General features: G+C 35.1%; 1 protein-coding gene across 14 annotated transcripts in view; it reads right to left on the bottom strand.

Annotated features, from left to right (window-relative positions):
* Sox6 (SRY-box transcription factor 6) overlaps positions 1-22,530 on the bottom strand; it is a 375,414-nt gene that overhangs the window by 314,764 nt on the left and 38,120 nt on the right. For 12 of the 14 annotated variants that reach the window (XM_042691570.1, XM_042691569.1, XM_042691576.1 and 9 more), the window contains exon 2: positions 5,125-5,365. In XM_042691570.1, the coding sequence (XP_042547504.1) occupies positions 5,125-5,361 (237 nt within the window). In that variant the 5' untranslated portion in view covers positions 5,362-5,365. Of the gene's footprint in view, positions 1-5,124; positions 5,368-7,861; positions 7,896-22,530 lie in introns of those variants that run through there. The other 2 variants (XM_042691571.1, XM_042691575.1) reach the window with 2 other exon arrangements.

Raw genomic sequence — 22,530 nt, 5'->3', positions numbered from 1 at the left:
TTGCTACCCCCCTCTCCTTGATCTTACCAACTTTATCTCTTGATCATTCTTAAGTTCCTGCCTACATGTATTTTACTTGAACTATTCTCTCTAGACTGTGTGAATTTTGTCTTCTTTCACAACTCTGTAAACTCTTCAGTAAATAACCTCTCTATTTACTCTTTCACTTCTCACCAAACTAGCATTATGGCCATGGTTTCCTGGCAGGTTCTCTGCTTCGGACTTATTTCCCATTCTGTACACAACAGGCAATGAGATCTTTTAATGCCTAAGCATAACTATGTTACAGCCTTGCTTAAAATCTTCCATTGGTTTCCGCTGGAACTTGAAATAGTCAAATATCTTACAGGCTCACACCTGTAATCCTAGTTACTCAAGAGGCTGAGATCTGAGGATCGTGGTTCAAAGCCATCCCAGGCAGAAAAGTCTGTGAGACTCTGATCTCCAATAAACCACTGGAAAGCCAGAAGTGGCATTGTGGCTCAAGAGGTGGAGTGCTTGCCTAGGGCTGAAGAGCGCAGGGACAGTGCCCAGGAGGCCCAGAGTTCAAGCCCCACGACCGACAAAAATAAATAAATAAATAAAATAAATCTAAGACTTCATAACATGTCTTCTGCCTACCTCCTTGATTTCGTCTCATCTCATTTTCTTCCACTACAGCACTCTGTTGTTTTCTGTTATTCCAATAGAGCAATCTAAAGACTTTGGCAAGAGTGGTGGCATGAGCATGTATTGCTCTAAGATTGGTCTGTCTATGCAAACAGTAACCAAGCAGAAGGGATTGGGGCTTAACGTAAGTGATACAGTGCCTGTCTAATGAGCAAAAAGGCGTTGAGTTCAAACAGTAATATGAAAAATAAATGTACTTATTATACACTGTGGTTGTGTGTCTTCCCACAAATTGTTACACAGGTGGCTTCCTATTATTCCAATTTCAGCCATAATGCTTCCTCTTCAAGCAGACCTGTTTAGGGAGGGTTGCATGGCTTAAATGATAAAGGGCCTGACAACCTTTGGAGCCTGCAGCACTGAGTTCAGTACCACCAGAATATTTTTAAAAAACGACTTTCTGTTTGGTCATTCTCTGCCATATTATCTAATTTTTCATAGCAGTTATCACTGTCAGAAATTGTCTAAGTCTCTTATTGTTTAAATTCCATGAAAACAATGATTATCTGTTTTTCACAAATTCTTTTACTTGTATCTTTGTAGGGACTTTTTAATAAGTAACTAGTTATGGTAACAATACCGCTTTAAATTATGCTGTAGAGGGGGAAAAAAGAAATGCAGGATGTCATATATCATTTTGACCAAGAAAGCTATAGAAATTTTACAGGTTTGCTCACAATCCATAGGCTTACCTGTCCTTCCTACACTTGAAACTAGCAGAAAATCATTACTTTTAATATTATATACTAGCCACTAAACATTACTATGTTCTCCCATAGCTATAACATTAAAGAGAATAATGCACTATACAATATTTCATGGAAATATTGTGTAAATTTATTCCTACCTCATAAGGCAATCCTAATGAGAGCAAAACCATATTTTGTCAATGCTCTGCAAAAAAAGTTATTGATCTGCTGATGCCATGATGAAAACAACAATGCTTATACATAGAGAAAGTGAGTAAAATCTTATATACAGGAACATTTTAGCAACCACATACAGGTCAGCAATTAATATTACACAGTAAATTTAAAATTAAACATTCTGTTGTTCATACTATACATAATTATACTTATAATCAGAGTCTACAAATGTTTGTAGAACACTAGTCTTTGGACTTCTATTTCTAAAATGACTATTCTCCTGAGACAACTTCTTTTTTATGTGGTTGTTTAAAACTATGTTGTCTTATATTGTTGGAGTTCCACCTACCAATAATCAGAATTGTTAAGTATCAAGATTTTATTCCTAATCAGGAAGTGGGGATTAGCAGAACTTCTTTGCATTCTCTTTACCTTTCCTTACAGAAAATTTCCTCTCTGGTTGTGATATTTCAAGGTTAAAACTCTTCGTGAACCCAAGAAATAGGAAACTCTTGGGGCTGTTTCTGTTCCAAAAATGATGCCCATCACAGGAACTACATAACAGTAAAAAATGAATAGGTGCTAGCAAGTTCTTTGTTGTTTTTAGAATTGTTTTTAAATTTTATTTCTCCAAAATCATTTTATGTATTAAAATGTGATCCACTGGTAGGATCTACAAGTTTCAGGACACTTCATAAACACTTTTTAGATTTACTAGTTATTTGGAATTTGGTTTGTTGGTTTTTAGGATTTTTTTTTGGGTGGGGGAGGGCAGTTCTGTGACTTGAACTCAGAGCCTGGACACTGTTACAGAGCTTTTTCCTCAGGGCTAGTGAGCTAACACTTGAATCATAGCTCCACTTTTGACTTTTGGCAATTTAATTGGAAATACGAGTCTCCTGAACCTTTCTGCCCCAGCTTTGAACTGCAATATTCAGATCTGAACCTACTGAGTAGCTAGGATTACAGGAAAGAGCCACTGTTGCCCAACTTATATTTCTTATTTAATGAGTTATACATTTATTAGCCAATCACAGTCTTCCCATTCAAATACACACACACACACACACACACACACACACACACACACACACACACACACACACACACACACACACAATGTGTAGGCTTTTAAGTTGGCCTGGCAACCTACAATTTTTCTATATTTTTCCAATAAAGAAAAATTGGATAGTGACTTATACTTGCTGTATGTCATTACAGGTCTGATTTACAGTTGTTACACATCATTGAATCTAGTGAAAAGAGGATATAAGAGAAATGTCCAAATGCAGCTGCTATTTCCCATTTGTTAAATCCTTTTATTATACCATGTGAGTTCACAGCTGGGAAGTACTCTGGAGTGGGAGTTAAGGCAAAATATTTTAGCTTCCTGACACTTAGGATACGCAAAGGCTCCAGGGGAAGGAAAAGTTTGGTATCAAAAGAGAATGAAAAACCAGGCACCAGTGGCTCATGCCTATAATCCTAGCTACTTGGGAGGCAGAGATCTAAGGATCATGGTTTAAAGCAAGCCCCAGGCAAAGAAAATCTATAAGACTCTTATTTCCAATTAACCAGCAAAAAAAGCTGTAAATGGAGCAATGGCTCAAGTGGTAGAATGTCAGTCTTGAGCATAAAAATTCAGATACAGCACCTTTGCCTCTGAGGTCAAGACCCTGTACTGTCACAAAAACAAAACAATAAAAATTTGAGACATATCTAGTAGTATCATTTTTGCACACTAATACAAAATGTATTTATAACTTTAAACTATGTATACTATTATGTATCATTATCTAATATAATTAATAGAAAAGTTAATATACTTTTATGTGTGGGTTGCTTCTAGGGCTTGAATTCAGAACCTGGACATTGTCCCTGAGATTTTTTGCTCAAGGCTAGCCACAGCTCTACTTCTGGCATTTTGCTGGTTGATTTTAGATAAGTGTCTTACAGACTTTCCTGACTGGGCTAGCTTTGAGCCATGATCCTCAGACCTCCTCTTCCTGGGTAGCTGTGATTATTGGCATGAACCACCTGTGTCTAGCTAATAAGCAAAATTTTTGTTGGCTGTGGAACTTGAACTCAGGGAATAGGCTCTGTCCCTGAGCTTTTAGGCTCTAGGATAGTACTCTACCACTTTGAGCCACAGCTCCACTTCAAGTTAATTGGAGATAAAAGGTTAATTGAAGGTTAATTTGGAGATAAAAGTCTTACAGCCTTTGAACCACAATCTCAGATCTCAGCCTCTTGAGTAGCTAGAATTACAGGCATGAGCCACCAGTGCCTAGCCTATACATTTTTCATATACATATTCTGATGAAATTTTAGATAACAAAAACTAGAGACAAAAGAAACTTAGCAGTTGCCAAGACCCAAAATTTTGCTTGTAGCAAAAATATGAGAATGGTGATTTGAAGCCAGCTAAGATAGAAAAGCCCATGTGACGCTCATCTCCAGTTAACCAATGAAAGCTGAAAGTGGAGCTGTGGCTCAGGTGGTAGTGCACCAGGTTTGAATAATACAGTGTTAAATTCCCAGTATTGATGCAAAATAAAAAATAAAAATATTAAGGATTTGTTTCTTCTTACTGCTAAAAATAAAAGTTTTTTGCTTGAAACCAGAAAATTAACGTCATTATGCTTTGTATTTTGATGATTAAAAGACAGAATTTAACACAAGAGAACTGGCTAACACTCTGTATTTATTCGATGTGTTATTTCTGCTTTTAGAGCAAAGTCCTGCAGTCTGACTCTGTGATACTCAGGAGCATTGATGTCCTTTTACAATTACTATATAGGAACATGAGAAAAGTTTTATTATATTCACAAATTATAAAAACTAGCATTTACTTATTGAAATAAGGAAATTTTTATAGTTATCCATATATACATTTTCTTGACTGAATTTTTCAATATGACTATAGAATCACTGTTTCATCATACCTATTTTGTGATATTATCAAGTTCATCTCATTTTATTTAAGGATTCAGAGACTAAGAAACCAACTCTCTCCCATACAATAAAGACAGAGAGAGAGATACATACATACATATATACATACATACATACATAGTACATAGATAGATACATAGACAGATAATTAAATAAAGTATTTTTGGTCAAGTGGACCTAGCAGTGGACATAAAAACAAACCAGTTTCCATATTTTGTTGTTTTGTTCCAGTCATGGGGGGCTTGAACTCAGGATCTGGGCCCTGTCCCTGAGCTTCTTTTGCTCAGGGCTAGCACTCTACCACTTGTGACATATCTCCACTTTCAGCTTTTTTTATGGAGATAAAGAGTTTCACGGCCTTTTCTGCTGATTAAATGGAAATAGGAGTCTCACAGACTTTCTTGCCTGGGCCAGCTTGGAACCCTGATCCTCGGGTCTCAGCCTCCTGATTACAGAAGGGATCTACCAGTGCCTAGCTTCCAAGTTTTATAGTAATTATATTCCCCATGGCTGTTTTATTACTTGAACACAAATAACTCTGATACCATTAATTTTGAACTTGCCCTAAAATGTCTATTTATAACTAGGATATACTAACAACCTTAGTAGCCACAAGCATATTGTAAAAGCTCACCATTCTTTGCTGAGATGACAGAACACTGTCCCAGTCAGCATCTTGTTGAACGGTATTGACAAGTGTTGAGAGCTCCTCAGAGTGAGGTTTGTTGTGCATTATGGGGTGCAGAGGCAGATGGGAGGCCACATGTTGATCACTGCCTTCTTCTTTTTCCCTTGAGGTCAAATCCTGGGTCATTGTTTCCTCTCCATCAGCTGCACAGGCAAATGGAGAGGTGGCTTGCTTGGAAGACATTCTTCTGCAGAAGGAAGAAAACCCCAAGCATTAAAAAGGGGAAATCAACATCAAAAGATAAGCTATGCCTTGCATTTAACTCATTCAGAGGGGGAAAAAACAGGAAAAAAGAAACTCTCAGAATTTAGAGATATTCTAAATCAGTAGTGAGCCACTTTAAATTCTTGGCTTATCTATTCTACTTTCCCTCTTTCCTTTTTTCAACTTAGAAAATGTTTTCCCAGTAATTGTCTTATCCAAATCAAAAAATAAAATTTTTAATAGAGTAAATTTTCATCATGTACAACATATGTGTACATCTTTCCTCCTAGTTTTCCCAACTGGAGTATAAGCTTTTTGAAAGTAAATTGGCTGGGAAGGTAGCTCAGTGTTAGAGTGCTTGCCTTGCATTCATGAGGCCCTGGGTTTGATTCTTCAGCACCACATAAAGCTGGAAGTGGTGCTGTGGCTCAAGTGGTAGAGCACTAGCCTTAAGTTGAAGAGCTGAGGGACAGTGCCCAGGCCCACAGTTCAGGCACCATGACCCACCCACCCCACACCCTGCCCTATCACAAAGTAATTAGGCGGATGATTAGCAATGAAATGAATGAAATATCTAATGAGCCAGTTTTTGTAGCAAGCAAAACTATCCAACTTTCTCCTATGGTTTATATAGGAACAAAATAAATATATGTTCAAAAATATAATTAAGAGTAAATAATCTATAATGAAACTCTTAAGCAAATCTCATACTTACTTATAACTTTATACCTTGCATTATGAATGACAGGCCTAACACTGTCATTTTGAAACGTATTTAAAAAGCTTCCAAAACAACATTGAACATTAATTTTATAATCTACAAATAAACATCTATTGTACTCTGTATGAAATAGTCTTCATTCTGTGCTGTTATATGCAATCAGAAAATCAAGATTATTTAACAGAATTTTGAAACTTTTGGAATATCACTTTATCAAGATGAATTTCTTAGCAAAATGGTAAGTAATAAAACCTCTAAAAGTTATACCTTAACAAAAGAAACCATTTTTTCTAAAACTTTATATTGTTTTTCGTTTATTGAGTCTCTAGCTCTAAAATTGCTGTGTAATAAAAGGAATAAATCCTCTACCTTAATTGCTCTTTAACATTAATTGATTTCATACTATTTTTAATGCACAAATCAGTTAACATAGAAAACCACATGAGCATTTTTCAAATTAGCAAATCATTAACTTGCTAGTACTGTTTCCACAGACAAATAAATACTGATTAAAGGGTCTAGAAATCTGAGATTAACAGTTAAATTTACAAATCTGTCACATGCTTTCATGAATATTGCAGTGAAGGAAATATCAAGTGCAAAGAAAAATAATTAAGTTAATTCCAATTTAAACAGTAGTTTTTATGTAGCAGCCCATGTTTCACATAGGATTTAACAGCTAATGCTAAATTTCTCACAATTAATGAGGGGGCTCAGATTTAGTATCCTACAGTGAAAAAAATTAATATAAGATCAGCTTATCTAATTATGCATAGTTCTAAATAAAAGTATTACAAGCTTTTGAAGTGCTTTGAAACATATTAAAATGCTGATACCTACTTATAATAATCATTCTACAAATAATAAAAATTTCATCTATTAGACTTGATAGAAAAAAATAAGATGAGGAAAGAGACTGCAGAAGAGTGCCTATATTTTCTTTGAGAAGAAAAGAACTGAATGTTTAAAGTGTGTTATATTTAAAAAAAAATCATACAAATGCATGTATGAGCACTATCAGTACTTAAATGGACAAGTGCACACATACATGAAAAAATGATTACCAAATGATGCTTCTTGGTATACAAAAATCATTACAGAGCTTACTTTACCAGCCCCATCAACACTATAGTAAAATCAGGCAAATTATAACTTTTGTAAGTTTACCAAGACCTATCTAAAAATAACAGTGTTTTCATAGTTCAGATAATGGATACTTACCAGTTATGTAATCACTCATATTTTTAAAGCAAAAGAATTAATTTACTGCTTCTTTTTAAAACAGCTAAATAAAATTGAAAGTCATGATCCAAAATTCAGAGTGACTTTAGCTCCCCTCCACAAATATCCTCTTATTATAAAGTGAATTGTCCCTTACCAATAGCAGTAACTGTGATTGTTGCTTTAGTATAAATTAATCATGACACAAAACCCAAAATGAAAACAGTCTCTTAAACATAAATTCAACTAGAAACTGTGCCAGTGAACAATAGTGCACAATCCTAATTAAACACAACCGTGCAGCTGTAAAAATAGACTAAATCTGTCCAAAGCTATGAGTTGAGTTTAAAGGCTGGTTTGTTAGAGTGTTTTCTTAAGGAAGGCTGGGTCCTCAGTCTTAATCAGCCAATAAATTATTTCCTGCAATTACATTAAATAGAAAATTATCTTCAAATGGGGAGTGTTAATTGAAAATCAAAATTCAGAGGGAAGTTTAGAAATTACACGCTGAATACAATTAGTGAGGAAAGGCTTCACCTCTACTTCATCAACAGTCTTCTGGTGATTCCTCCAGTGACCATTCAGGAAAGCTACTTATTTATAGCATCACACAGTTTGTCTTTTATTTTGCACCTACAAATACAAATGTGTGTCAAGGCTGCAAATAGAAGATAGGCTGCCAAAAAAAAAAAAAGACAAAAAGCAGTAGTCTAATCGTCTTCTTTAGTTCACACTATCATTAGGGAAATGGACCATGAGGGAGGTAGAAAAACAATGGCTAGCAACTAAGGAAAATACATTCAACTTTGAAATTCCTCAGCAAAGAAATGAATGTCTCATTCCAAGAATACCTTTCTATATTGAACGTATTTGATTTCATTTGTTCATTTCATCACATTTCTTAAATATGTTATTCAAGGAGGAAAATGATTTATTTTTATTCTTTTAATAAATAAAACTTTGAGAATTCCTGTAGATAAAATTGTTATTTGGCTTTTTAAAACTCTTTTTTTTTTTGTTATCTTTGTTATTATTTTGTTCTAGGTGGGGAGGTTCTTTAAGATAAAAAAATGTATAAAATTTTACACAGTTTATTAATTAAATCTTAAATTTACTATCAGATTTGACTTTACTAGGTGTTTTACACAATTATGTCATATAATTATTCAATTTAGTGGTGGTATTATCATGCATTCCCTTTCTTAAGCTATCGTTTTAAAAATATTTTATTAGATGCATTGAATTAGAACCTGAACAAACATTTTTCTTTACTATAACCACTTCACCATAGTTATTCTCCTTTAGAAACTCATACAGTTTATGAGTTTTTAGAAACTCAAATACAGTTTATGAATTAATGTTTTTAAACACAGCATGGATTGTTCATACTTATTTTTAATCCTTATATCAGTGATTTTTTTATTACAAAAATCTTCATGTCCTCCCAATATAGTAGAGTAGCACCCTACCCTAGCTGGTGCCATATACAACTAATAAGGAAAAGAAAATTAAAATCCTTATGAAAATGGTCAATTTCTATATGACTTACTTTGTTTTATTTTTGCACTATTATAACTTAAAATCATTCAAATGAATTGTTTTTTTTTAATTTGTATTAAAAAAAATCTTCCTAGTTATACCCCCTGAAAACAGGGGTTTATAATGGAAGTGCTGACACAACCCTAACTAAAGCAGCGCAAATGTTGCCGCTATAATACACAAAATCAAGTTCTATTATTCTAAACTATCCTCGCTCATGGGATTTTTCTTTACTGTGCTCCCAGCCAAACTGCTGAAGCATGAAAAATTTAAATGCAATCAAATGCGCCCAATTCTACTTTACTAGAACAAGTGTCTACAGTGGTACAATCTTAAAAGGAGATGCAACAGATTTGTTTGGTGTTTTTTTTAACTGTTTATTTATAATACAGTGCATTGGAGATAAAATAAAAGAGGAAATTACACTCACATGGTACCAGTGTATTGACTACACAGAGTACATTATAATCAGAGAGAAAAACTACATTGTCAACTTATCACATTGGTTAAACAAAATGGTTTTCTGGGGCATAGCTATTACCAAGTAAAACCACCAAAGAGAATTAAACATCTTTAGGACACATAAAACTAAAGTTCTTTTATGTGCTCACCAAATTTGAATTGTCTCTGCCCAACAGACCAAGTGACTCCCAAGATGCCAGGACATTGGGAAGAACTTTGGATTTAGGACCTTTTTTAAGTGAACTTGTTGGAGATAAGTACTTGCAAACTAATAATGTTCTCCAAGAAGTATAAATTCTTCTGAAAAGTAATAATCATTCTACTCCTACCCCCAGTATAAAATCTGAATGCTTAGATCATGAGATCATTACAAACTAATTTAGACAATATTCTGTTTTTAAACAAGAAATTAAAAAAATTTGGTTCTATACATTAAGTTCCTTATTTCATATAACTCTGTAATTAGACCCTTTTTGATGTAATGCCACTGTTTTTTTAGAGGAGTTATTTGTATGCCTTTTTTGTCTGTGTCTGTTCTTCAGCTTGAACTGAAGGCCTGGGTATTCTCTCTGCGCTTTTGTGCTGAAGACTTGCACTCTTCTACAAGAGTCACAGCTTCACTTGCAGCTTTCTGGTAGTAGTTGGCAATGAGTCTCATGGTCTTTGCTGCCCGGTCTGGCTTCAAACTGCAATTCCCAGATCTCAACCTCCTGAGTAGCTAGAATTGCAAGTGCAACCCGCCAGCACCAGTGAGTTATGACTATATTTAAATACCCTTAAACTTTCTAATAAATCATAGTCAGATAAAATTCTACTTTCATTCACAAAGAATCTATCTCTCAATTTGCGATTGTATAAAAGAGAAAGTGAGTTTCCTGAAGCAATATTGTTAACTAATTTTTAAAAATATTTTCACTACTTTTATAACTACTATCAAATGGCATTAGCTTTTCAGGTGTGCTACATTTATTCAAAAGAGTCTTATATTTAACATAAAGCAACATTTTAGTCATGGGTTTACTTATAGAGAAATTAAATGTTCAGGCCAACATTCAAATTTATTTTTGCAGCCTGGCCCCAGGCTAACAAGGTAAATTTATTTCAGTTCAGTAATTCATTCTTAGTTTAATGCTGCACTTGATCTGATTCTGAGAAATAAACAACTAATTTTCCAAAAATATAACACAGTGGCTCTCATTTTAAGGAGCATGAGTAACAGATATGTTCAGCTGCCAAAATGCACAATACCCAGGAACTCTTACAAAGAATGCCAGTCCACCCAGCCTAGGGCAAAGAATGATTTTAAAACTCTCTTCCTGTACCTCTAATTCCCACGTTAAGGGATTTGGGGAGAAACTATAAGGAGAACACTAATTCTAGACAGTGAGATGAAGATATTCCTCTTAAAACTTTCTCTGCTTCATTCTGAGAAAGCCTAAGGGTTGTTAGTGGTTCTTTTCTATTTGATGCTGCATTACCCTGTCCTCTTCTTCATGCCACCTCCAAAAGTCACTAGGCTTTTACTAGGCTTTCCTTTCTTTTCTGTTTGTTTAGAAAATTTAGAAAATTCAGGGACAAAGAAGATAACCACTTTCAGAATTCCTTGGAAAGTTAAAAACTTATCTCGCTCCTAGAGTTTATAGCAGCTCTTTCAGAATTGATACAGTGAACCAGAGACAATATCTGTTAGAAGTAAACTCACTAATTTCAGTTAGCTGTCAAATCAATAGAGATGAGGCAAATGAAATACACTTGAAGGCTTTGAAGTATGTCTAAGAAAGGACTTAAATTAATGGGCTTTGACTTTACCTAGGCTTTTAATTTTTCACGCCAAAGCACCAAAATTGTCTCAAAGGCCCTCTGAGGTTCTTACCAAACAGGAACTACCTGGAACAGATTCCTCTCAAGTCATCAAAGTTTGTGTTTCTAGAGTTTATATTTAGCTGACAATATTGCTGTCACTTTATATAGCTTAAGACTGTTCTTTGGACTAGAGCTCATATGTCTTGGAATGCTTTGACTCATGAATTGTTTCTCCTGATAATGTTACACCATGTAACCACCTCTGTCTAATTGGTTAGTATCTGCTGGAAGAAACAAGCAACCAGACTAAGGCCTGGCCTGCTGACTGACTGCCTATGGAAAACCTATAATTATTACATTTGTCCCTGTGGATCCAGTTTCTTCCTGAGATCAAAACAACTTGACTTCATTTAACCTTTATATGTTTTGCTTGACAGAAATAATATTGAGTTTTCTCAGAGTATATCTACTAGTAGCTTATTAGAATTTCTACTTTGGAAAGCCAATGGCTAGATTATATAAAAAAAATCAGTGACTTAAGATCAAAACAAAATAATGACTACTATAAATATAAACAGTGGATTTTAATCAAACTCAGTAGCTTTACAATTCAACTGAAAGGTCTATGTGGCTTGAGTGCAAGAAAACTGCCCACAATAATAATATAATACATTTTTATATGTTCTGTTTGTCTTTTTATAAAACAAGAAAACATTTTTTACCTAATCATGAACAAATCAAACATAAGGAAATATAATTGGCAGTACATGGTTGTCTTATTTCATTCAAAAACAGACAAACTCGTATCAGATGTTCTCTCTGAATCTCCTCTTCAGAACAGATTAGAACTACAATTTTCACAGTGAATACCAGACATGTGTTTCTTAACCTACAACCAGTCTACTAATATGGAAGGACAAGAATAGGACAACTAGCCCAATTATGAACAAAGTCGTAATCCAGAACAACTCTGAAAGCATAGAAGCTATAATTTTATTTGTTTCTGTTCTTCCTCTATTTTCATCCTTTATTTGTCCAGAAAAATAAAAAGTGAGATTATAGAGATTGTTTCAAAATATAAAAGTTTTTACATGGCAACGCTGAACAGAACTATGTAAAGAAGCTAATCTCTGAAGTTTTCCGTAGCTTAATAAAGCTTCCCAGAAATTCCCCACTTCCATGTAATGAAATGAGGGATACATTTCAGGTTACTTTCATAGAAGGACAAGAAGAGGAAGAGAAGCAGTAGAAGAGGAGGAAACAAAAAGGGATAGGGGAGGAGGGAAACAGCCATGGCTTTGCAGTTCATTTTTAGTTTGTCTACTTAATGAAAACCTCATTGTACAACTCTGAAAACCATTTCCAGCAGGCAAAGTATTTCTGATTCAGCAGAGGTTACACAAGCATCAAAGCAGTTAAATATAGGTGCCAAGCCACATTGCCAGGAGCTCTTAGTACTGTGAGTTAGTGTTACCTGACAGCTCAGTGAATATAAAATTACTTGTTTCTCCAATTGAAGACAATCAAATTGTCACCTTCCATTGTAATAATGCACAACTAGTGATCAGCAAAGTGCAAACATAATTACCATGAAGAAAACAAAAAATCAAATCCAAATCTCTCTACAGAGTAAACACATCTATCTGGCTTCCCCAAAAAGGGCTGCATTTTAATCCTGACTGCTGTGATACAATCTTTATGTTATTTAACAACAAGATTTATTGGTCTTATATCAAATAACAATGAAAAACAACAAGAAAGACTCATGAAAAATGAATACAAATATCAATAAGAGCACTACAACTTTCAGAGACAGTGTAAATGTGTATGAATTATATCACTGCAATGTAGACCCTTAACACCAAGTATATAAACAGTATGCCCATTATTTAAAAAAAATCTCACTTCCTGACATTATCTTCTAACCTAGAAACTTTTTAAAGATTGAGAAGGACAAGTAGAATCAACTTAAAAGCTTTTGTCTTGATTAACATACGCACAAAATTTTTCAATAAAATACTTGCAATCCAAATCAAATAACATATTAAGAAGATCATACATCTTCTTGTCTTGATCAAATTGATTTCATTCTAGGGATTCAAGGGTGGTTCAACATATGTAAATTAATAAAACACAGAACATAAGCAGAATAATGAGAAGAGAGTCACATGATCTTTTCAATAGATGCAAAATTCAGAATCCTCTTATGATAAAACTCCTGGACAAGCAAGAATAGAAAGAGCATACTTCAACATAATAAAGGCTATAGTTGAGGGCTGGGAATGTGCTTAGTGGTAGAGTGCTTGCCTTGTATACATGAATCCCTGAGTTGGAATCCTCAGTACCATATAAACAAAAAAAGCCGGAAGTGGCACTATGGCTCAAGTGGTAGAGTGCTAGCCTTGAGCAAAAGAAGCTCAGAGATAGGCTCTGAGTTCAAGCCCCAGGACAGGCAAAAATAAAAATAAAAAAATAAGTAAAGGCAACAGATGAGCATTGGTATCTCAACCTATAAATTTAGTTACTCAGGAGGCTGAGAGCTGAGAATCAAGGTTTAAAGCTTGCTAGGACAGACAAATCTGTGAGACTCTTATCTCTGATTAATCACCAAACAAATGAACTAGAGGCATGGCTCAAGTGACAGAGCACTAGCTGTGAGCTAAAAAACCAGGTGAGAGCATGGGGACCTGAGTTCAACTCCTAGTACCCACACAAAAACAAACAAATATAAATGTTATATACAATAAACCTAAGCCAATGGGGAAATATTTTTAAAGGCACAGACTAAAGTGTACTCTAGGGACTGGGAAGGTGGCTTGCCTTGCATGCATGAGGCCCTGGGTTCAATTCCTCAGCACCACATAAGCAGAAAAAGCTGGAAGTGGTGCTGTGGCTCAAGTGGTAGAGCACTAGCCTTGAGCTGAAGAGCTGAGGGATAGAGCCCAGGCCCAGAGTTCAGGCCCCACAACCAGCCAAAAAAAACAAGTGTCCTCTTGTGATTCATCATTCTTATTCAATACAATGTGTTATAGCAATAAGGCAAAAGAAAGAAATAAAGTGATACAAATAGAAAAGGAAGACGTCAAATTACCACTATTTGTAGATGATATGTTCCTATACTTAAAACTGTGAATATAAACTACTACTAAAAGCAATCTATAGAGTCTAAAAACTGCAGTGTTATTCTTCATAGAATTTACCTATCAATTTAAAATTTACATGAAACTATGAAAGACCCCAAAATACACAAATCAATCCTAAGCAAAAAGAGCAATGCTAGAGCAGTTATAATACCTTTCTTTAAAATATGCTATAGAGCCATAGTAACAAAAACAGAACAGTACTGGCACAGAAACAAGCATATAGGCCAAAGAAGAAGACACATAAATAAACACACAGCTACAGTCAATTGAGCTTCCATAAAACACTTCAACAAGTAGCTCTGAGAAAACTGGATATCCAAATGTAAAAGACTGAAACTAAATCTCACAAATAAACAATTTGAAAACCTTAACATAGACTGAAAACTTTGAAACTACTATGGAAAAACATTAACAAAACACATGAAGATACAGACATAGTCCTCAGCACTAAAAAAAGATATAGGCAACAATTTTCTGAATAAGATTCCAATTCCCCAGCAAATAAGAGCAAGAACTGACAAATGGGATTGCATCAATTTAAAAAAAAAAACTGCACAGCAAAGTAAACATCAGAATGAAATGATAGCCCCAAAATGGGAGAAAACTTTTTTCAGTAATTCAACTAAGACCAATATCTAGAATATATAAAGAGCTAAAAAAACTAAACACCAAAGGAATAAATAATCCAATCAATAAATGGGCAAATGAGCTAAAGAAATGGTTCACAAAAAAGTACAAATTTAAAATAACTACATAAAATGTTCAATGTCTTTAACCACATTCCATCTCACCTCTTTCAGGAAAAAAACAAATACTGACAAGGATACACGTTAAGCAAAATAAAACAGACAAAATCATGTTTTCTAGCTGATGGCATATGGCTCACATCTGTAATCTTAGCTATTCAGGAGGCTGAGATTTTCAGAATGGAAGTTTAAAGCTGGCCTACGGAGAAAAGTCCTTAAGACTTTTCCAGATGTGGAGCTGTGGCTCAAGTGGTAGAGCATAGCCTTGAGCACAGGGAACAAGGTTCAGGCTCTGAATTCAAGTCCCAAGACTGGCACAAACACACAAAATGTTTTCTCTTGTGTCAAATTTAGGCCTAAAGAAAAAGGACATGAAGGTAAGAGAACTGTTTGAAAAAAAGGAAAAGCTAAGGGTGACTATGCTGAAAGAACTTTATATTTACATTTGCAAATAGAATTATCAACCTATTAAAATTTGTAATAAATGAATAAAAACTAAAATAGTAGGGAAGAGGGCCATAATAAAAAGCAGGGGAGGGGCTGAGGAGGTGGCTCAGCGGTAGAGTGCTTGCCTTGCATGCATGAGGCCCTGGGTTCGATTCCCCAGCACCACATAAGCAAAAAGAAAAAAGCCGGAAGTGGCGCTGCGGCTCAAGTGGTAGAGCGCTAGCCTTGAGCTAAAATAGCTGACGGACAGCACCCAGGCCCAGAGTTCAGGCCCCACGACTGGACCCAAAAAAAAAAAAAAAAAAGCAGGGGAAGGGGTAAATTTGACCAATGTATATTATATGCATGCATTTCTGAATATGGAACATTTCATATTTTACAATGAAACACCTTTGTACAATTACATATGCTAAGAAAAATTTACAGTTTTTATTCTGATTTTTCCTTACAAGAATAAAATTTATGCATTTTTTTTTGGGGGGGGGGTTCGGTCATGGGGCCTGAACTCTGGGCCTGGGCGCTGTCCCTGAGCTCTTCAGCTCAAGGTAGCACTCTACCACTTGAGCCACAGCGCCACTTCCGGCTTTTTTCTTTTGGCTTATGTGGTGCTGAGAAATCGAACCCAGGGCCTCAGGCATGCAAGGCAAGCGCTCTACCACTGAGCCACCTTCCCAGCCCAATTTATGCATATTTATAAGATGATTTCTTTGTTGCTTTGTATGTCCCTCCCCCCAAGGTATAACCCCTGCTTTCACTGTATTTGATGTTGGTATAATTTGTGGAGGGGAAGGGAAACAACAAATTGTTTAAATAAGGATACAGGTGCAACCATTGCAACAATGAGATGTACAAGACGTTATGCTGAAAAACGAACTTTACAACTTGGCGGAGATGGGGGGTGTAGGGGGTGGGGGAGGGAAATGGGAGGGCAGGGATGATAAGGGGAAACAAAGGAGGAGGCAACAATGCTTGATAAAAAAAAATGCACTCATGCCAGGCACTGGTGGCTCATGCCTGTAATCGTAGCTCCTCAGAAGGCTGAGATATGAGGATCACAGTTCAAAGCCACCCCGGGCAGGAAAGTCCATGAGACTCTTATCTCCAATAAACCACCAGAAAACCAGAAGTGGCACCATAGCTCAAGTGGTAGAGCGCTAGCCTGGAGCTAAAGAGCTGAGGGACAACTCTCAGGTCCAGAGTTCAAGCCCCACAACCAACAAAAAAACAAAAAAAGAAATGTACTCATTACCTTGCTCATGTAATAGTAACCCTTCTGTATGGTATTTTCACAATAAAAAAACGTATTAATTAAAAAAAATAAAATGTATGCTTTATTCTCGCCTTATAATTTGGCTTTTTCTCATGTAGATTGAAATTCACCTCACAAAACTAATTTTTCATCTCTATTCAAGTTTAGAAAAATAAATAAATATAGGCTCTACAAATATTTTGAGACACTCAAAACTTCTGGAAAGTAGTATGGAGATTCTTCAAAACACTAAACATAGAGCTACCCTATGGCTCAGCAATCCCAACTTTTGGGCATTTACCCAAATGACCACAAACAAGGCCACACTAAAGATACCAGCACAACCATGTTCACTGTAGCATTATTTATCATAGTTAATCAATTCAGATGCCCCTCAGTAGATGAACAGATCATGAAGATATGGTACATATACACAATGGGGTTCTATGCTTCCATCAGAAAGAATGTCATTGCCCCATTCATAAGGTAATGGAAAGACCCGGAAACAAATATATTAAGCAAAGAAAGGCAGGCACAAAGAAATATAGCTTTCATGTTGTGCCTCATTTGTAATAACTAGACTATGTTTATCATATTCTTAGCAGGAGATCACAATAGCCCAATCACTAAATAAAATGAAGCATATCAAAATGAACTCCAAGAATTGGAAACAAGAGGTTCTTATGTCCTGTATGCAGTTATTTCTATTTTTTTCTTTCTGTTTTATTTTTCTGTATCCTTTGTCTTATATATAAGCTTATCTGATGAATGGAAGGGAAAGAGAATCACAGAAAAGCAGGACAAAGGATGAACTAAGGCAGCAATGATATTCACAAGACACTACGTTGGTAATGAACTTTACAGTCTAGGTGGAAGTGGGGAGTGGGGATTGGTAAGCAGGAAAAATGAGGAGGGGTAACAGTGTTTAAAAAGAAATGTACTCTTTACCTTATTTTTGTAAATGTAACTCCCTTGTTCATCACCTTTACAATAAATAAAAAATATAAAAATATATATATCAAATCACTAAAACTTCACATAGTTCTCTACAGTATAAAGATGCCTAAGGTGAAAATAAAAATGAATAGCATTAATATCATGATGTTCCAAACAAACTTCATGTTTCAAAGATATATTAGAAATGTGATTTGGGGCTGGGAAGATGGTTCAGTGGTAGCATGCTAGTCTTGCATGCATGAGACCCTGGGTTCAATTCCTCAGCACCATATGAGCAAAAAAAAAACTGGAAGTGGCGCTGTGGCTCAAGTGGTAGAGCACTAGCCTTGAGCTGAAGAGCTCAGGGACAGCACCGGCCCCATGACCAACAAAAAGAAAGAAGGAAGGAAGGAAGGAAAGAAGGAAGGAAGGAAGGAAGGGAGGGAGGAAGGAAGGGAGGGAGGGAGGGAGGAAGGAAGGAAGGAAGGAAGGAAGGAAGGAAGGAAGGAAGGAAGGGAGGGAGGAAGGAAGGAAGGAAGGAAGGAAGGAAGGAAGGAAGGAAGGAAAAATGTGATTATATTTTATATCTACTTAACTCAAAGTTTAAAACACTCAAATTTATGTCATTCCTGCCTCTATGGCAAAAAGTCCCATTCTCAAAATACAGTTAGAAGAGTGTTTTCTTTCATCAATAATGTCCTGCTCCATTTTTACATTTCATATCTGTTCTAAATATCATCATCCCCCAAGTGGAATAGTTTGGCAGAGGCAAGGGTGAGCTGCACCAAGGCACCAAGGTGAAAGTACAGTATAGAAAAAAAAAAAGCATCATAAGATTCCTTGAGCTTGAATCTATAAATAAAAATGCAGACATTGGCAATCTGTTATCTCAGTAATTGAAATGATGTTTTAACCTAGGTAAATGTGAACTAGACACAGTCTTGCTTTTCATTCTTCTTTCTCTGTTCCTCAATTTTATTTAAAAAAAGATAAAAGAGTGTATACAGAGACAGACAGACAGACAGAGAATACATTAAATAGGCTGGCTAAATGAGAATGAAAATAAAGATGGGAAGTAATAAGAGGAAGTCTTATCTCTAATTGCAAGTTTTACTATGATTTGAGACCCACAAATTTCACATCATTAAGAGACAAGTTTAGAAGAAAATCTTGAAACACATGGTCTGACTTTTGTTTTTTGCTGATACAGGGTACCATGAGTTGAATTTTAGGACCTCTCAGTTGCTGAGATTACCTAGTCAGCTGGCATTCTACCACCTGAGGCACACCTCTAGCCCATCTTTGTGCTGGATATGTTGAAGTCAGAGTCTCATGGATTTTTCTGCTCAGGATGGCTTCAAAACATGATCCTCTGGATCTTAGCCTCCTGAGTAGCTAGAATTACAAGTGTGAGTCACTAGTGCCTGGCTGATCTGATTTGTTTTTAAGTTTATTCAGTGTAACCCATGAAGATAGAAATCATGCCTGTTTTGTTCATTACTGGATCCTTGGCACCAGCACAATGTACCACACATTATAGACAGACAATAACACTGAACAGAGGAAAGAGGAATGGACAAATAGAGAAGTAGAAATGAGGCAACTAGTTTATTTTTTAAATTAAAGTAAAAAAAGTAAATAGATGATCATAGAAATAACATGTTAGCGCTGTCTGCCTAAACATTATTCTATATACTCTTTTTATCATATAACTCATTAGTTAACATCTAAATCATACAATGATTTTATCTAATTTCCAACACTGAGCTCTTTCATCTCCCTGCTATACAGTGGCCCTCAAATGACAGTGAGGTAGTTATACTAAGACATTTTCTGGAGACTCGTACCAAACAAAGGAACAATGAGTTCATCATTATATTCAATGTCTCATTCATTCAGACCCAAAAGTTTAATTTTCAGAATATGAATATTATCTCCATGGCTTCTTTATTCTTGTTCCTCATTGCCAGACTATCACTAAATGCCATTAACTCCACATGAATACCGCTTCTTAGCTTCATCCTTCTTACCGTTTCATAATCACCTTAGTGCAGGGCTTGATTATACCACACACCTAAAGTCCTATAATGAAATAAAATAACGATCTCATTTAAGTGCCACCCCCTTCAAGCCCTTAAACAAGCTACTCTCTTAAGCAAATAAGTCAGTGACTAGCACAGACACTTGAAGATCATATTTCTGACCTTGGCATTCAGGATCCTCCATCTAGATCTAACCAATCTTTCTAAATGTGTGTTCTAGTAGTAAACATGTTAACCTTCTACGGTAAGTATACTGACACATATTCAAACTTCACTTATTATTACCTTCAAGCCTTTACCTCATCACCTCTTGCTATCTTTCACCATCTTATCACTAAAACCAACTGGGATTTATTCCATATAATGTGATCCATCTTTTTTGTAATTTCCTTTAGGGAATATTCTTTAAAAATAGGTTTTTATTAACATTCATTCAACATCAATGATTATGCCTTACAACCTTTGAAAATATAAATTATTTTATATTGCATGATTAATTGTTCAATTATTGTATATATTATGTAATTATATATTATACAATTATTGTATGTATATATATATATACATATATATATATAAAGTTGTATAATCATCTAATCTAATCTTAATCAAAGGATTAAGATTAGATTTTTCTACAAACTTTCCTTCCAGGTCTGAGGATGTAGCTGAATATAATGCTTGCCTAGCAAACCCAAGGTTCTAAGTTCAATTCCTAGCATTGGAAGAAATAAATAAATATAGGACAAAAAAAGGAATTCTTCCTCTCTATTTCTAGATTTGGAAGTATTATAGGTAACAGGGATAAACAGTAGATGGGGTAACTGTAACCCTTCCTCTGTACAGTATTCTCACAATAAAAAACAAATGAACAAAAAAAACAGTAGATGGGGAAAGATGAAGAGATAGAGAAGAGAGAGAGAGAGAAAGAGAGAGAGAGAGAGAGAGAGAGAGCACAGAAGCAGAGAAGAGGCAGAGGACTACAACAAATTAAAGCAGGTAATCCCATACCAATCCACTGATTTATTCTAGCCACTCTGACAGCAAAAGTGGATGAGGAAATAGTGAAAGCTGTTAAGGATCACTGTATTTTTCATTCAGTAAATTTTCTAGCAAATGTTTGTTGAGTGTTACTATGCTTTTTCTCATTGCTTTTCCTGGTTAGCCTAGATAATCAATATTTAACTATATCCTATGTGAACAAAAGTGAACTGAAACAAGAATGTCATGGCCCATTCATTTCATGACCTAGAAAAGTATGAGATCGACCAACTCTGACCAGAGAGTCACCTCAGACACACTAGTCACAAAGGACATTGTTTCAAATGATGTTCCTTCTACTTATACACCTAGTTTTAAAAAGGTGTTAGGATTGCTTTGAGGGAAAAAGAAGATGAGGAACTTTACTTGCACTTAGCATTGTATGGTCTAGGGTAATTTCAGAAAAGGTAGGAGTAATTTAGATAGCCTCTTAAAATCTTACTATCACCTAATATTACATGTTCACTGACTCCTAGGGGAAAGAAATAGAAAAGTTTTATCTATAGGTCATGAATTTTTATAAATTGTAACTGCCTGTAAAAGCTGAAAAAGAGGTTTTTACCACCAACAGAAATTTTTACATTTTTCATATATACCAAATGGTCCACTTTCACGAACAACTGAAGTGTTATTTCTCTTCCCCTCACCCACCACTTCCTCCCTTCCTTATAGCTATTCACTTTAAATTCTTGCCTGCATTTGCTGGTAATATATTATCATAAATATGAGAACATGAGAATCCAATTGTTTCCATGAATCATTGCACAGAATTGTTTCAGTCATCATTATAAAAGATAAGTATGACTAGCCACTGTCTCTCATACTAAAAGATTCATAACCACTACCTGCATACCTATCAAACTACTGAGCTTCTAGTTTTCCTAAACCTCTGGCATTTGTTATGAGGAAGAATTCTATATTTTTTTGTCATAGACTCCTTCTCATATTATCAACCCTTCACAGTTTCCCTCAAATTGACTAAAAGTCCTCTGAAATTTTTCTATAATTACCATGGCCAACTTATTGCCTATTTAGATTTCTTTAAAAGTAAACCTTTATTAGGATACATATGCCTAGAATTGGAAGACTGATCCTATTCTTAACAGAATCTAATTTCAGAAAGAAAGTAGGAAAGCTGTGGAATGGTAGGATAGATTAGAGCAGTGATTTAAATCTCAGACCTTTAATTTACTAGATCTGTGAATTTGAGAAGTTACTTAACTCTGAGCCTCCAAATCCATATCTATATAACTAGGGACAAAATATCTACCTTGAAGAATGTGAAGATGAAATTAACATATGTGCAAGTATTCACTCATTATTTGAGAGGTCTGAAATGAATACTAAATTTCTAATAACTTAATAGAAAAATATTTTGACCCAAACAAAAATAAGTAATAATCCTTCACAAAAGAAATTCTAAATTTTGACAAATAACACGCAAAGGAATGGATGTTTTCTAATTCCAATGTACCTATGCCATGACCCAATACTAAGTAGAACAGTGAATATGGCCATGCAAACAAAGTTAAAAGCTATAGAGTAACAACATGTATGTTACTAATACCAAAATTAGAATTAGAGATGATTCTCTTTACAATGGAAAATTCAGACTATATAGTATCTGCTGATGAGACCTCTATTTCCAAGAACTGCAGTGTCCTGGGCTATAAGTACATAAACCTCCTGCTATTAATTTCTTTTTTTTTTGATTTTTCAAACAAAGTAGTCCAAAAAATTTTTAAGTAACCTATTTGCTTGGAAATTTTAAAATTAGAAGCATCAACTACAATCTAAAGTC

The sequence above is a fragment of the Dipodomys spectabilis genome, unplaced genomic scaffold, assembly GCF_019054845.1.
Source record: "Dipodomys spectabilis isolate Male_0828 unplaced genomic scaffold, ASM1905484v1 ptg000145l, whole genome shotgun sequence".
Classification (NCBI taxonomy): Eukaryota; Metazoa; Chordata; class Mammalia; order Rodentia; family Heteromyidae; genus Dipodomys; species Dipodomys spectabilis.
The sequence above is the reverse complement of the archived record's forward strand: the minus strand, read 5'-3'. Positions and strand labels throughout refer to the sequence as shown.